General features: G+C 42.8%; 1 protein-coding gene across 3 annotated transcripts in view; it reads left to right on the top strand.

The window, feature by feature from the left end:
• The window catches only part of zranb3 (zinc finger, RAN-binding domain containing 3), a 214,496-nt gene that overhangs the window by 184,888 nt on the left and 14,967 nt on the right, over window positions 1-14,641 (top strand). For all 3 annotated transcript variants that reach the window (XM_038789900.1, XM_038789899.1, XM_038789901.1), the window contains 4 exons: window positions 5,034-5,135; window positions 7,179-7,321; window positions 7,958-8,107; window positions 9,320-9,725. In XM_038789900.1, coding sequence (XP_038645828.1) covers window positions 5,034-5,135; window positions 7,179-7,321; window positions 7,958-8,107; window positions 9,320-9,725 — 801 coding nt within the window. The remainder of the gene's footprint in view (window positions 1-5,033; window positions 5,136-7,178; window positions 7,322-7,957; window positions 8,108-9,319; window positions 9,726-14,641) is intronic.

The following is a 14,641-nucleotide window of genomic DNA, read 5'->3' as shown; positions in this document are numbered from 1 at the left end:
TTCGTGTCCTCTCCTCGCTCTTCTTAACTCTCCCTTTAGGTCCTTCCTGGCTAACTTGTAACTCTCAAGTGCCCTAACTGAGCCTTCATGTCTCATCCTAACATAAGCCTTCTTCTTCCTCTTGACAAGTGCTTCAACTTCCTTAGTAAACCACGGTTCCCTTGCTCGACAACTTCCTCCCTGCCTGACAGGTACATACTTATCAAGGACACGCAATAGCTGTTCCTTGTAAAAGCTCCACATTTCGATTGTACCCATCCCCTGCAGTTTCCTTCCCCATCCTATACATCCTAAATCTTGCCGAATAGCATCATAATTGCCTTTCCCCCAGCTATAATTCTTGCCTTGCGGTATATACCTATCCCTGCCCTTTGCTAAAGTAAACATAACCGAATTGTGATCACTATCACCAAAGTGCTGACCTACATCTAAATCTAACACCTGGCCGGGTTCATTACCCAGTATCAAATCCAATGTGGCCTCGCCCCTTGTTGGCCTGTCTACATACTGTGTCAGAAAACCCTCCTGCACACACTGCACAAAAACTGACCCATCTATAGTACTCGAACTATAGTATTTCCAGTCAATATTTGGAAAGTTAAAGTCCCCCATAACAACTACCCTGTTACTCTCGCTCCTGTCGAGAATCATCTTTGCAATCCTTTCCTCCACATCTCTGGAACTATTCTGAGGTCTATAGACAACTCCCAACAGGGTGACCTCTCCTCTCCTGTTCCTAACCTCGGCCCATACTACCTCAGTAGACGAGTCCTCAAACGTCCTTTCTACCGCCGTAATACTTTCCTTGATTAACAATGATGTGGAGATGCCGGCGTTGGACTGGGGTGAGCACAGTAAGAAGTCTTACAACACCAGGTTAAAGTCCAACAGGTTTGTTTCAAACACGAGCTTTCGGAGCACGGCTCCTTCTTCACCTGAAGAAGGAGCCGTGCTCCGAAAGCTCGTGTTTGAAACAAACCTGTTGGACTTTAACCTGGTGTTGTAAGACTTCTTACTTGATTAACAATGCCACACCCCCCCCCCCCCCCCCCCCTCTTTTACCATCTTCTCTGTTCTTACAGAAACATCTGAATCCTGGAACCTGCAACAACCATTCCTGTCCCTGCTCTACCCATGTCTCCGAAATTGCCACAACATCGAGATCCCAGGTACCAACCCATGCTGCAAGCTCACCCACCTTATTCCGGATGCTCCTGGCGTTGAAGTAGACACACTTCAAACCAGCGTCTTGCTTGCCGGTGCCCTCTTTCGAACTTTTAACCCTATCCCTGACCTCACTACTCTCAACATCCTGTACACTGGGACTACAATTTAGGTTCCCATCCCCCTGCTGAATTAGTTTAAACCCCCCCCCGAAGAGCACTAGCAAATCTCCCCCCCAGGATATTGGTACCCCTCTGGTTCAGGTGAAGACCATCCTGTTTGTAGAGGTCCCACCTACCCCAGAATGAGCCCCAATTATCCAGGAAACCAAAACCCTCCCTCCTGCACCATCCCTATAGCCACGTGTTCAACTCCTCTCTCTCCTTATTTCTCACTTCGCTAGCACGTGGCACCGGTAACAACCCAGAGATAACAACTCTGTTTGTTCTAGCTCTCGGCTTCCACCCTAGCTCCCTGAATTTCTGTCTCAAATCCCCATCTCTCTTCCTACCTATGTCGTTGGTACCTATGTGGACCACAACTTGGGGTTGCTCCCCCTCCCCCTTAAGGATCCCAAAAACACGATCAGAGACATCACGAACCCTGGCACCTGGGAGGCAACACAACCTGGGAGTCTCTTTCATTCCCAGAGAACCTCCTGCCTGTTCCTCTAACTATGGAGTCCCCAATGACAAGTGCTCTATTCCTCTTCTCCCTTCCCTTCTGAGCAACAGGGACAGACTCTGTGCCAGAGACCTGTGCCCCATTGCTTACCCCTGGTAAGTCGTCCCCCGCAACAGTATCCAAAACGGTATACTTGTTATAGAGGGGAACGACCACAGGGGATCCCTGCACTGCCTGCCAGTTCCCTCTCCCTCCCCTGACGGTAACCCATCTACCTTCTTTTACCTGAGGTGTGACTACCTCCCTATAACTCCTCTCAATAACCCCCTCCGCCTCCCGAATGATCCGAAGTTGCTCCAGCTCCAGGTCCCTAACGCGGTTCTCGAGGAGCTGGAGTTGGGTGCACTTCCCGCAGATGTAGTCAGCAGGGACACTCGAGGTGACTCTTTCCTCCCACATTCTGCAGGAGGAACATTCAACTGCCCCACCCTCCATTCCCACTGAACTAACTTCCCAACTACTGAAAACTAAAAAACATACGGCTGCTTCACCAAACATCCTAGATTTGGCACTGCAGCATTGTTTATCCTCATCATAAATACTTTCAGCAAATGTTTTAAACTATGTAAAAACAGTTCTACATGTCACGGAAGTACATTATATTCACAATTGAATATAATGGCACATTATTATCTCCCCCTACAGGAGGCACATGCTGCCCATGTACCAAAAATAAATTGTCCTCTTGTCTACCTTTGTATGTTTTGTCAGTTTTTATTTGTTTGAGCAAAATAGCATTGTCTACTAGTTCAAATTAATCAAGCAAAATAAAATAGCACAGATTTATGTTTAAATTTCTATTTGGGCCATCGAAGAGTGGAAGCAAATGGGCAGTGCCACTGAGCTGGACAATGGGGCAGGTGAAATCTTGGCCAAGTGAACATAAAGGATTTGACAAAGACATCTAAGCAGATTTTCAGATTCTTAGTGCCAAAGAATTCCATGAGTTACTGCACTTTTCTTCAGAGACAGTAAATGGTCAGGTCAGTGGGAAGAAAATGTAGCAAGAGTTATTTTGCTGTCCATTCGGTCCAGTATCGATTTCTTCCTTTTCATTCATTCTCTGAACACGAGTGTTGCTGTTAAGGCCAACAAACCCTCATTGTCCTTGTGAAGGTGGTAGGGAGCTGCCTTTTTGAACCCATGCAGTCCATGTGGTGTAGGTGCACCCACATTGCTGTCAGGCATGTGTTCCAGGATTATGGGCAAAAGGCAGGAGAATGGGGATGAGAAACATGTCAGCCATGATCGAATGGCAGAGCAGAACAGAGGTCAAAGTGGCCTAATTCTGCTCCGATGTCTTATGGTCTTAAAAGGGATTTAGTTTCAACCCAGGATGGTGTGTGACTTGAAGAGGGACATGTAGTTGGTGCTGTTCCCAAGCGTTTGCTGTCCCTGTCCTTCGCGATTCTAGAGGTCATGCATTTGGAAAATGCTGTCAAAGGAGGCATGGCGAGTTGCTGCAGTGCATCTGGTATATAGTATACACTTCCACTATGCGCGGGTAGAGAGACTAAATCAGTCTTTAAGTTAGTGGGTGGGATGCTGATCAAGCAGGCTGCTTTGCCTTGGATTGTGTTAAGCTTCTTGAGTGTTGATGAAGCTGGAGGCATCCAGGCAAGTGGAGAGTATTTCATCATATTCCTGACTTGAGCCTTATCGATGGTGGACAGGTCGAATCAGGAAGTGAGTTGCTCACTGCAGAATTCCCAACCTCCGACCTGCTCTTGAAGCCACAGTTATTATATGGTTTCGTCCATTTAAGTTTCTGGTCTGTAATTATAATGCTATTAAATGTCATGGGAAGATGGTTAAATTCTCTCTTGCTGGGGTGGTCATTTTCTGGCACTTGCGTTGGATGTTAATTGCTGCTCCTGCTGTTTGCCCAGATCCTGCTACATATGGATGCAGACTGCTTTAGTATCGTATTGTAATCATCAGCAAACCTCCTCACCTAATACGTTGGAGGGGCAGTCATTGATGAAGCAGCTGAAGATGGTTGGGTCTAGGACACCACTATGAAAAACCCCTGCAGTAATGTTCTCACACCGAGATGATTAACCTCCCAACAACCACAACCATCTTCAATTGTGTGGGGAGTGACTCCAACCTATGTGGAGACTTCCCTCATTTCCATTTGACTCAAGTTTTTCTCTGGTGACTTGATGTCATGCCAGATCAAATGCTGCTTTGATGTCAATGGCTCTCACCATGCCGCTTAAGTTCAGATCTTTTGCCCATGTTTGGATTAAGGCTGAACTGTGATCCGGAGCTGAGTGGCTCTGGCGGAACCCACACTGAACACCTGTGTGCTGGTTGTTGTGGTGAATATGCTGCTTGATGGCACTGTCAACAGCATCTTCCCTCACTTTGCTGATGATTGAGAGTAGACTGATCGGATGGTATTTGGTTGGGCTGGCATCTCTGGGCAATTTTCTACATTGTCTGGCAGATGCCAATGATGTGACTGTACTGGTGTAGCCAGTTCTGGAGCACACGTTTTCAGTACAATAGTTGGGATGTAGTCTTTGCTGTATCTAATACCTTTAGAAGTTTCTTGGTATCACGTGGAGTGTACCACATTGTCTTTGCACATCTGGCTGAAGATGGTTACAGACCCTTCGCCTTGTCATTCGCCTTGGCATTCTCTGCTTCACCATCATTGAGGATGGGTATATATGTGGAATCACCTCCTCTGGTTAGTTGTCCACCACCATTCACGACTGGGTGGGGTAAGACAACAGAGGTTTCAGCTGATCTGTTGGTTGGGAGCGCTTAGGTCTGTATCGCATGTGTTGTCACCATTTGTTGTAGCTTCTCTGTGTTAGCACCTCACTTTTAGGCATGCCTGGTGGCTGTTCTGGCATGCTCTCCTGCACACTTCTTTGAAAATGTGCCAGGGATTATTTTGGTTTTCAAGATGACCCTGAAGAATTGATTAGAATGAATTCTAGTTTGAAATATTAATTTCGTAGGCTACATTTCATTTAATTGGATTTGTGCTCCCGAGTTATTAGTACAACTATTTTAATGTACCTGTTTATTGCTACTAAATATAAAATAAAAAGTATGTTGTTTTTCCTGTTGTTAGATCCCATTGCCAACCCCTGATATCGTTATCATTTGTGCGAGGTGCAGTACTGACTAGTTCAAGTAAATGATTGCCACTATTTGTTTATTATTAGGAGGGAGAGCCTTTACACTGCAATTTTATTCCTCTGGATATTAAGTCAGAAAACTGGGAGGATTTACCAACATTCTTTGATCAGAAAGCTAATCGTGCAGCGGTAAGATTGAATTGCACTTCATATATTTAAGTGGAATCATTTTGAAGATTTATTTTTAAGATGTATGCTTTTGTCTGTCAGGTATTGTCGGAATCCTTTAATCTGTAATGGTCGTTTTGGCAAAAGATCGGAGCACCACTACTTGTATTAAATAGAATTAGGTCTGACAAAGTACATGTCCTTAAATTGCCGCAAATACTGTGCAACAGCTAGGGTATGATAAAGTATATGGCAGGCACCCTCTCAAGCCACGCACCATCCTGATTCGGAAATGTATAATTGTTCCTTCATTGTCGACGAGTCAAAATTCTGGAACTACCTGCCCAGCAGTGCTGGTGATGTACCTGCAAAACATGCACTGCAGTGGTTCAGGGAGGCAGCTCATATCACCTTGTCAAGGGCTATCAATGCTGACCTTGCCAGCAACACCCACATCCCATGAATGAATTTTTAAAAAGGCAAAATATTGAGTTACAAAATGTTTACTGAAGAGCAGTACATGTTCATACAATTGCAACTGAATAATGTGCGTACTTATACAGCAGCTTTCAAAGTATCAAGATGTCTCACGCCATGGGCCTCACGGTAGCATGGTGGTTAGCATCAATGCTTCACAGCTCCAGGGTCCCAGGTTCGATTCCCGGCTGGGTCACTGTCTGTGTGGAGTCTGCACGTCCTCCCCGTGTGTGCGTGGGTTTCCTCCGGGTGCTCCGGTTTCCTCCCACAGTCCAAAGATGTGCGGGTTAGGTGGATTGGCCATGCTAAATTGCCCGTAGTGTAAGGTTAATGGGGGGATTGTTGGGTTACGGGTATACGGGTTACGTGGGTTTTAGTAGGGTGATCATTGCTCGGCACAACATCGAGGGCCGAAGGGCCTGTTCTGTGCTGTACTGTTCTATGTTCTATGTCCCAGAGGACTTTACAGCTAATGCGATTATTTTTGATGTGTGGACTTAGGCAAAAAAAATTCATACAGCAAGATTTCACAAACAACAATAATGTAATTACTAAATAATTTGTTTTAGCTGTTAGTGGTGGAATAAATATTGTCCAGAACATTAAGAAAACTTCCTTGTTTATCTTTGAATAAATATCTTGTGTCAATCTGAGTGAGCCTCAGTTTAATATCCCAATCACAATCACAAGGCTTTTTATTCAGTCTTGAAATGTCAACCGGATATGTGCTCGAGTCTCTGGACTGAGACCTGAATCCATACTTTTCTGACTCCAAGGCATGAATGCTTCCAGTGAACCTAGGCTCATCATTATTGCTATCAGTCGAAACATTTGATAATAATTGAAGGCATTTTCCATTGAAAATGATGCTACTAGTTGTACATTGAGTCAGTGGTTATTTTTTATGCACTTTGTGTGTTTAAAACATGCACATATGCAAGACAGTATTTATAGGGCAGCACAGTGGTTAGCACTGTTGTTTCACAGCAGCAGGGTCCCTGGTTCGATTCCCGGCGTGGGTCACTGTCTGTGCGGAGTCTGCACATTCTCTCTGTGTCTGCGTGGGTTTCCTCTGGGTGCTCCGGTTTCCTCCCACAGGTCCCGAAAGACGTGATGTTAGGTAAATTGGACATTCGCAGTTCTCCCTCAGTGTACCTGAACAGGGGCCGGAGTGTGCCGACTAGGGGATTTTCACAGTGGCTTCATTGCAGTGTTAATGTGAGCCTACTTGTGACAATATTAAAGATTATTATTGTGTGCTTTGGATTGCGGAGAGTCTGAGCAATAAAATTGTGCATCAGTCATGCTGAAATAGTAACTAGTGATAACTTTTAGCCTATCCAATACATGTATATTCAAGGCCACTTGCGACATAAAGCCATTAGTAGTACTGTTAATATTGTCACCGCTAATTTAGTGCAGGAGAATGTATTGTTAACTTACACGCAGAAAATCTTAACATTGCCTTAAGCACCTGCTGTTCTGGAAATAGCAGTAAAATAAATAGCTTAGTCTGCCACAATATCAGTTTATTTGATCTACTCTTCTGCATTTTAACCCCATGATTTTTTTGTTACAAATTTCCAGCTTCTGCGATTTGTACGTGAATGGCTCGGCTTAACTGCCATGAAACAAAGAATAATTAGGAAGAGTGGCCAGGTGTTCTGCAGTCCTTTTCTTGCACTAGAGAACATCTTGAAAGGCCAGCGTGCACAAAGCTGTACAAAAAGGTAAGACTTTATTGGGATGTTCCTATATGTTCGAATGCTCCGTTAAAACCCTAGGTTTTCAGACTATGGTGCCTTGTTCTTTATTTTTACTCAATTTAGCTCATTCCGTTCAAGATAGATTAAAATGTTAGTCTTTTTTTCAGTGATGGAGAGGAGGAGATTATTGCCGAGTTTTTAATGAGAGTCTGGTTTTTGGAATTGTCTTTTTTCTTTCTTCCAGAGTTCCTATTTGTTCCAATTGTTAAACTAAATTTAAAAGGGCAGCACGGTGACGCAGTGGGTTAGCACTGCGGCCTCATGGCGCCGAGGTCCCAGGTTCATACCCGACTCTGGGTCACTGTCCGTGTGCAGTTTGCACATTCTCCCCGTGTCTGCATGGGTTTCGCCCCCACAACCCAAAAATGTGCAGAGTAGGTGGATTGGCCACGCTAAATTGCCCCTGAATTGGAAAAAATGAATTGGGTACTCTAAATTTAAAAATTTAATTTAATTTAAAAATAAAGGATGAAAATTGGTGTGCACCATTTGTAAAGACTAGTTGGTTTGTTTTATTTTTTGCAATTCTATGTTTCTTTGTTCTTATTTAATAAAGAAGTGTCACATTAGAAATCAGTATAAAATATTTATTTTGTTTAGATTTATTACAAAAGAAGATGTAGCTGCTGCCTCTCTGAAGAAGACTCACAGTGAAGGAGGAACTGTAAGAATTATAGCAAGTGAGACGACATTCCATGGCAAAAATAAAACCAAAACTTCCAATCAAACAATTGCGAAAAATTTAAACACGTATGTTTCTATTGTTTCCCATTTAAATTATATACCAATGAGAGGTAAAAATGGTGTGGCCTGTTTGATACAGTTCTTGCACAGCATTTCATCATTGAAGGAATAATCAAACAACTTGCCAGAAAGCCACTTTTCGATTTGTTTTCAGTTGATATTGTCAAATAAATAACTGGTGGCATCTTTTAATGCTATAAAGCTGATTGTAAGATGTTCTATGTCAGATATTCTATGATAAGCATGCGTTAAATAGCAGTGCTATATCAAGTTTCTGTGCACTCAACCATCTGTCTTTTCCTATAATCTTAAAAACCTGAAATTTAGATTAACTCCTGTCACTTGAGCAATAATACATGTTGGAGGTTTATTGACAAGTTTATTTTATCGTTGCAATAATTATTTATTTTGCATTAATGATCCATAACTATTTTCCTCTTGTATTTGAGCTTGAATACATGCTACTGTTGCAAACAATCTCCTGTCAGATTTCTGAAAATATTCAATTTAACCATTGTCACAATCCACCAAGTGTGATTATTAAATTTGAGCTGTAAATATGGCAAAGTGCTTCACACAGCGTTATAAGTTTAGAAGATTATGATCCAGTAGCCAATATGATTAACAAATCCAAAATCATGTGACTGCATTTGAAGAAAAATTGTTCGAACATTTGAAACTTTGGGTTAACTTTATATTCTGCAACCCATATTAATAATTAAGTATAAATGGAGTAGCAGCCTCTGTATGTTGGGCGGCACATTAGCACAATAGTTAGCACAGTTCCTTCACAGCTCCAGGTTCCCAGGTTCAATTTGCAGCTTGGGTCACTGTCTGTGTAGAGTCTGCATGTTCACTCAGTGTCTGCGAAGGTTTCCTCGGGGTCTCCCGTTTCCTCCCACAGTCCCAAGATGGCAGGTTAAGTGGATTGGCCATGCTAAAGGGCCTATGCAGACGCAATGGGCCGAATATCCTCCTTATGCACTGTAAATTCAATCATTCTATGATCAGTAACTCAAAAATGATAATCTACTTTTTAGATGTTAGTGCATGTTTCGATGTGAATTACATCTGAGCAAAGACAATTAATACTTCGTAGAACAGCCAAATTTACAAACTGCAGACACACTTTAAAGATATTAAAGATAACATATTTTCTACCAGTTGTTAAATTATCAAAAATGTATGCTTATCATATTACATTTGTCTTGTTTTCAGAGACACAAATGAAATCATTGAGAATAAAATCTGCCACACCACCTCTCAATTGCCTCTCAGTGATGAAATAGCTGGCATCTCCTTGGAAATTGGCTATGTACAAGCTGTGAACAAAGAAGGAAACCCACTTTGCCTTGGTTGTCAACAGCCAACAATCCAGGTCAGCAAGCATCAAGAATCTACAGCTTGGGACACACGATATTGCTCCCAAAAATGTCAGGAAGACTTTTTGGTTCGGTCCAATCGATGCTATATGAGATCAAAGGTTTTTGAAGCTGAGCGTGGAATCTGCCAGCAGTGTGACCTCAATGTTCAGCAGCTGTACCTTCATGTCCGAGATACGCCGAGGACCCAGCGGAAGGAGCTACTTGAAAATACATGGCTCGCGCAACTTCCACTGGATCAGGTGAATTTTACTGAACCTAAAATGAAGCATTTACAATGTTCATGTGCATATGTTTTATTGTTTTAAAATAAAACATAAATAGGCCTGGATAAGAGAACAAAGTGAGGCAGGTACGGTTCAATCATGTTCCTGCACTGAGTTTCATTTCTTTTCCTGCCAAGTTGATGTCAGCTTCCAATTCCATCTGTATATGAAAGAGAGCTGAGAGGCACAATGCTACTGCCCATTTCTCTTGTATAAGGCCTGTCTGAGGGTTGGCCCTTGCTTTGCTAGGCTTTCCAAACAATGTTTGGGAATTCTGAAATTGAGCAGAAAAATGTTTATTCTCTGGGGGTAGGGTTGGGTTGGCGTGCTGTTTGGACCTTCCATTCTTCCGTTGATAATGCTTTGGTTATTGCCTTAGGATTGGACCTAGTGTTAAATCAGAAGGTTTTCACTACAATGAGATGAGTAACATTTATGTCTCTCCAAAACCACTGACTCAGACCATGGGCAAGCCAGGTACTATTGGCTCTATTGTTGTGCATGATTCATCAGCCATAGCTCATCCAGGCTTTTGTTAGCCATGGACCAATTTACTCCCACACTCTACTGGATGGCCTTCGAGCTTCCATCCTTCATGAACTTGAGCTCACAACTTGCACCTAATCTCATTTACCCATCACTCCTGTGTTTGCTGATCTACATTGACTCATGGTCCATGAAAAGCTCGATTTTTAAAAAACATTCTCATCACCTTCAAAGCCCCCAATGGTCTCGCTTTGGAGCTCCTTTAAATCTTTGACTAAGCTTTTGATCACTTTGCTAAAGTCACCTTCTTCAGCTTGCTACCCATTTTTGTTTGATCTCACTCTTATGAATCACCTTGGTTTGCTTTACTTTACTAAATGTAGTATACACATATAAGTTGATGATCTAATTCATCCATTGCTGATACTTTGTAATTCAACTCTTTCAAGTTATTTGTATCCTTGCATTGCACCAGTATTGTTATGACGGTAACTAATTTCACTTTCAATCCTTTAATTGTGCCTTGAACAGTAGATTTTAAACATAGAACACAAACGCATTCCAATTATTTCAAAAAATAGTTGTTGCATTTGAATTTTAGATTTTTCAGGATCCAAAGAATAATTTATCCATTTGTTTGAAAAATGATATGGGCTAAAATGTTATTCAATTAGCCTTGGCATCCTAGGACTAGAGAAAGAAAAAATATCACTGGGATACTGCTCCTCAGAAGTGGGGATGTTTGCTGATGATTACACGTTGCTCGATACAGTTTGCAACGCCTCAGATACAAAAGCATCAGTTTCCATATGCTGCGAGACCCAGAAAACATTCAGACTCGGGCTAATAAGCAAGTAACACTCGGGCCACACAAGTGCCAGGTAATGACCATCTCTATCAAAGCAGAGTCTACCAACTCCCCATGACATTCAACAACATTACCATCATTGAGTCCCTCACCATAAAATTCTGTGGGCCACCGTTGACCAGAAACTTAACTGGAGAAGCCACATAAACACTGTGGTATATAGGTCAGAGTCTCGGAATTCTAACTCAACTGACTTCCCAAAGCCTGCCCAACATCTACAAGGCACAAGTTAGGAGTGTGATTGAATACTCCCCACTGGGCGAGTGCAGCTCCACGAGCACTTGAGCTCAACATCATCCAGGACAAAGTTGTCTGCTTGATCGACACATTCTCAACCACCTTAAACATTCACTATTCCACCACTGACATTCGCTATTCCACCACTAAACACACCGTGGGCTGAAGATTTTGTCTGCTCCCGCCACTAGGTCACCATGGATAGGACGGGGAGCATGTAAAGACCTGTTGTCCTTGGGCGGGAATTTCCGGTTGCCAGGTGGGCGAGGCTGAAAAATCCCACCCACGGCTAAAACATATAGCATCAACAAGATGCACAGCAATGCCAAGTCATCTTTGACAGCACCTTCCAAGCCCTTCATCCCTACCACCTAGAATGGCATAGTCAAAGGAGCACCACCACCTCCAGCTCTCTAAGTCACACGCCGTCATGACTCGGAACATATTGCAATTCTTTCATTGTTGCTAGCGCAAGATTCTGGAGCTACCTCATGAATAACACGGTGGGAGTACCTTCCATGCTCTGTGGTAAACCTATCCTGTAATCTCTAGTTCAAATTATTTGAGGAATAACTTTTAGAGCATTTTTCTTTTTCATACATAGACATAGAACATACAGTGCAGAAGGAGGCCATTTAGCCCATCGAGTCTGCACCGACCCACTTAAGCCCTCACTTCCACCCTATCCCAATAACCCCTCCTAAACTTTTTGGTCACTGAGGGCAATTTATCATGGCCAATCTACCTAACCTGCACGTCTTTGGACTGTGGGAGGAAACCGAAGCACCCGGAGGAAACCCATGCAGACACGGGGAGAACGTACAGGCTCCGCACAGTCACCCAACGGGGAATCGAACCTGGGACCCTGGAGCTGTGAAGCCACAGTGCCACCCACGTGCTACCGTGCTGCCCACTAATGTTTATTTTCAATTGGTCTGTTATTTTCCTTTCTGTTTTACTTCAATCTTTTCAAAATTTGTGTGTGTATTTTTCTTGTCCTTTCAACTTTTTCCCCATTACCCTGCAAAGTAGTCCTCCTCAAGTACATGTCCAATTGCCTTTTGAATGTTTTTGTTGATTTCACCACGCTTTCAACTAGTGTATTCCAGATGTGAAAAATAATTTTGGCGCTTGGAAGCGGGGGGGGCGGGATGTCTCAATTCCCCCTAGTTTTGTTACCAATTATTTTAAATCTATGACCTCTGATCAATAATCTACTTGCCAGAGGAAACAGTTTCTCCCTACTTGCTCTATTGAAGCCTTTCAATTTTGAATACATCTGTTGGTTCTCCTTTTCTGCTCTAAGGAGAACAATTCCAGATCCTCCAATCGCTCCACCTAACTGTAGTCCTCATCCCTGGCATCATGATGATAAACCTCCTCTGTACTCTGTCCAAGCCTTTGACATCCTTTCTAAAGTGTTGTGCCCAGAATTATACATCGAACAGTACAGCACAGAACAGGCCCTTCGGCCCTCGATGTTGTGCCGAGCATTGTCCGAAACCAAGATCAAGCTATCCCACTCCCTGACATTCTGGTGTGCTCCATGTGCCTATCCAATAACCGCTTGAAAGTTCCTAAATTGTCCGACTCCACTATCACAGCAGGCAGTCTATTCCACACTCTAACCACTCTGAGTAAAGAACCTACCTCAGACATCCCTCCTATATCTCCCACCCCGAACCTTATAGTTATGCCCCCTTGTAACAGCTACGTCCACCCGAGGAAATAGTCTCTGAACGTCCACTCTATCTATCCCTCTCATCATCTTATAAACCTCTATTAAGTCGTCTCTCATCCTCTTCCCCTCCAAAGAGAAAAGCCCTAGCTCGCTCAACCTTTCCTCATAAGACCTATCCTCCAATCCAGGCAGCATCCTGGTAAATCTCCTTTGCACCCCCTCCAATGCCTCCACATCCTTCCTATAATGAGGTGACCATCTTGTTGTCTGGGATGTAGATTGTGTAAACTGAGCACAGCACAGAAAGGAAAATTGATTATATATAGTAATCTGAAGGAGGTCGAATTAACTGATTTTACAGCAGTTGAGCAAAGTTTCATTTTTTTAAAATAAATTCAGAGTATCCAATTCTTTTTTTTTTCAAATTAAAGGGCGATTTAGCGTGGCCAATCCACCTCGCCTTCAGATCTTTGGGTTGTGGGGGTGAGACTCGTGCCAACATGGAGAGAATGTGCAAACTCCACACGGACAGTGACCTGGGTCCTCAGTGCCGTGAGGCAGCAGTGCTAACCACTGTGCCACCGTGCTGCCCAGAGCACAGTTTCCTTGTTGTTGTATTAATTGGCCCTATTTACAAGCACAAGTGTCCCAAATGCTTTAACCACTTTATCAACTTGCTTTGCGAATATGCGCTCCTAGGTTCTTCTGCTTTGTCAATATCCACCCATCCCGAGGGGGAGTAAAGTACCATTTAGATTATACTGCCCCTCCACATTTATCTGTAAATTACACCTGTCCCTTGTATGTCCATTTCACCAGAGTGTTTATTTGAAAAAGAGCAATTCTGAGGGAAAGAACAGCAGAATGTATTTCCATGCTCTAGTTTTTCTCACTTTCAAAGTTTGGGAGGGATAGGAAACTTTTATTTTTCACAACGTGTTCTTCACTTATTGTGCAAATCCTTAGAGGGTTGCTTTGTGATTCTACAGCACTTAAAATCAAACTCAAAAGAAGTAAATCTGCATTTACTGTACAAAAAGGAGTCCATCACCTTTTAAATATATGTTGCATTGTGTGGGAGACCTGGATATTTTGCCAAATTGCTTGGAATATTGGCTGTCTGAGGCGATTGTTATGTGCCCCACATAACAATACATCAGTACTGGTGGTATAGGATTCTTGAAAGGGAATTGCGTTTGAACCCTTCTCCCCTGAACATCGATTAAGTCACACAATGTTGAGACATGCTTTCTCGTTGTATAAAAATAATTTATTAGGACACAGTGATCTTGACAAGGAGACGTTTATTGCTAATGTTTGGTGGCCTTTGGAAGACAGTAGTTGTCCATGATAAGTGGGAATTATCAGTTTTGAAGAATTTTATGGTGAAGGAACAGCAATAAATAACCAAGTGAGCATGGTGTGTGATTTAGAGAAAAACTTGGGAATAGCGATCTCTGTATTTTGTGCGTAAGCAAACACTGTCACACAGAAAACTAGCCTGGGAAAAACAGGAAAGTATAGCAGACCGTGGGGGAGGAAAGTGAAAAGCTAGTGAGCATGGGAAGAACATGTTATCAAAATTTAAATGTGAACCTGGTTTGAGTAAATGATGTGACT

This window comes from Scyliorhinus canicula, chromosome 2 (genome assembly GCF_902713615.1).
Source record: "Scyliorhinus canicula chromosome 2, sScyCan1.1, whole genome shotgun sequence".
Classification (NCBI taxonomy): Eukaryota; Metazoa; Chordata; class Chondrichthyes; order Carcharhiniformes; family Scyliorhinidae; genus Scyliorhinus; species Scyliorhinus canicula.
Note: the sequence above shows the minus strand (reverse complement) of the source record. Positions and strands in the feature narration are given on the sequence as shown.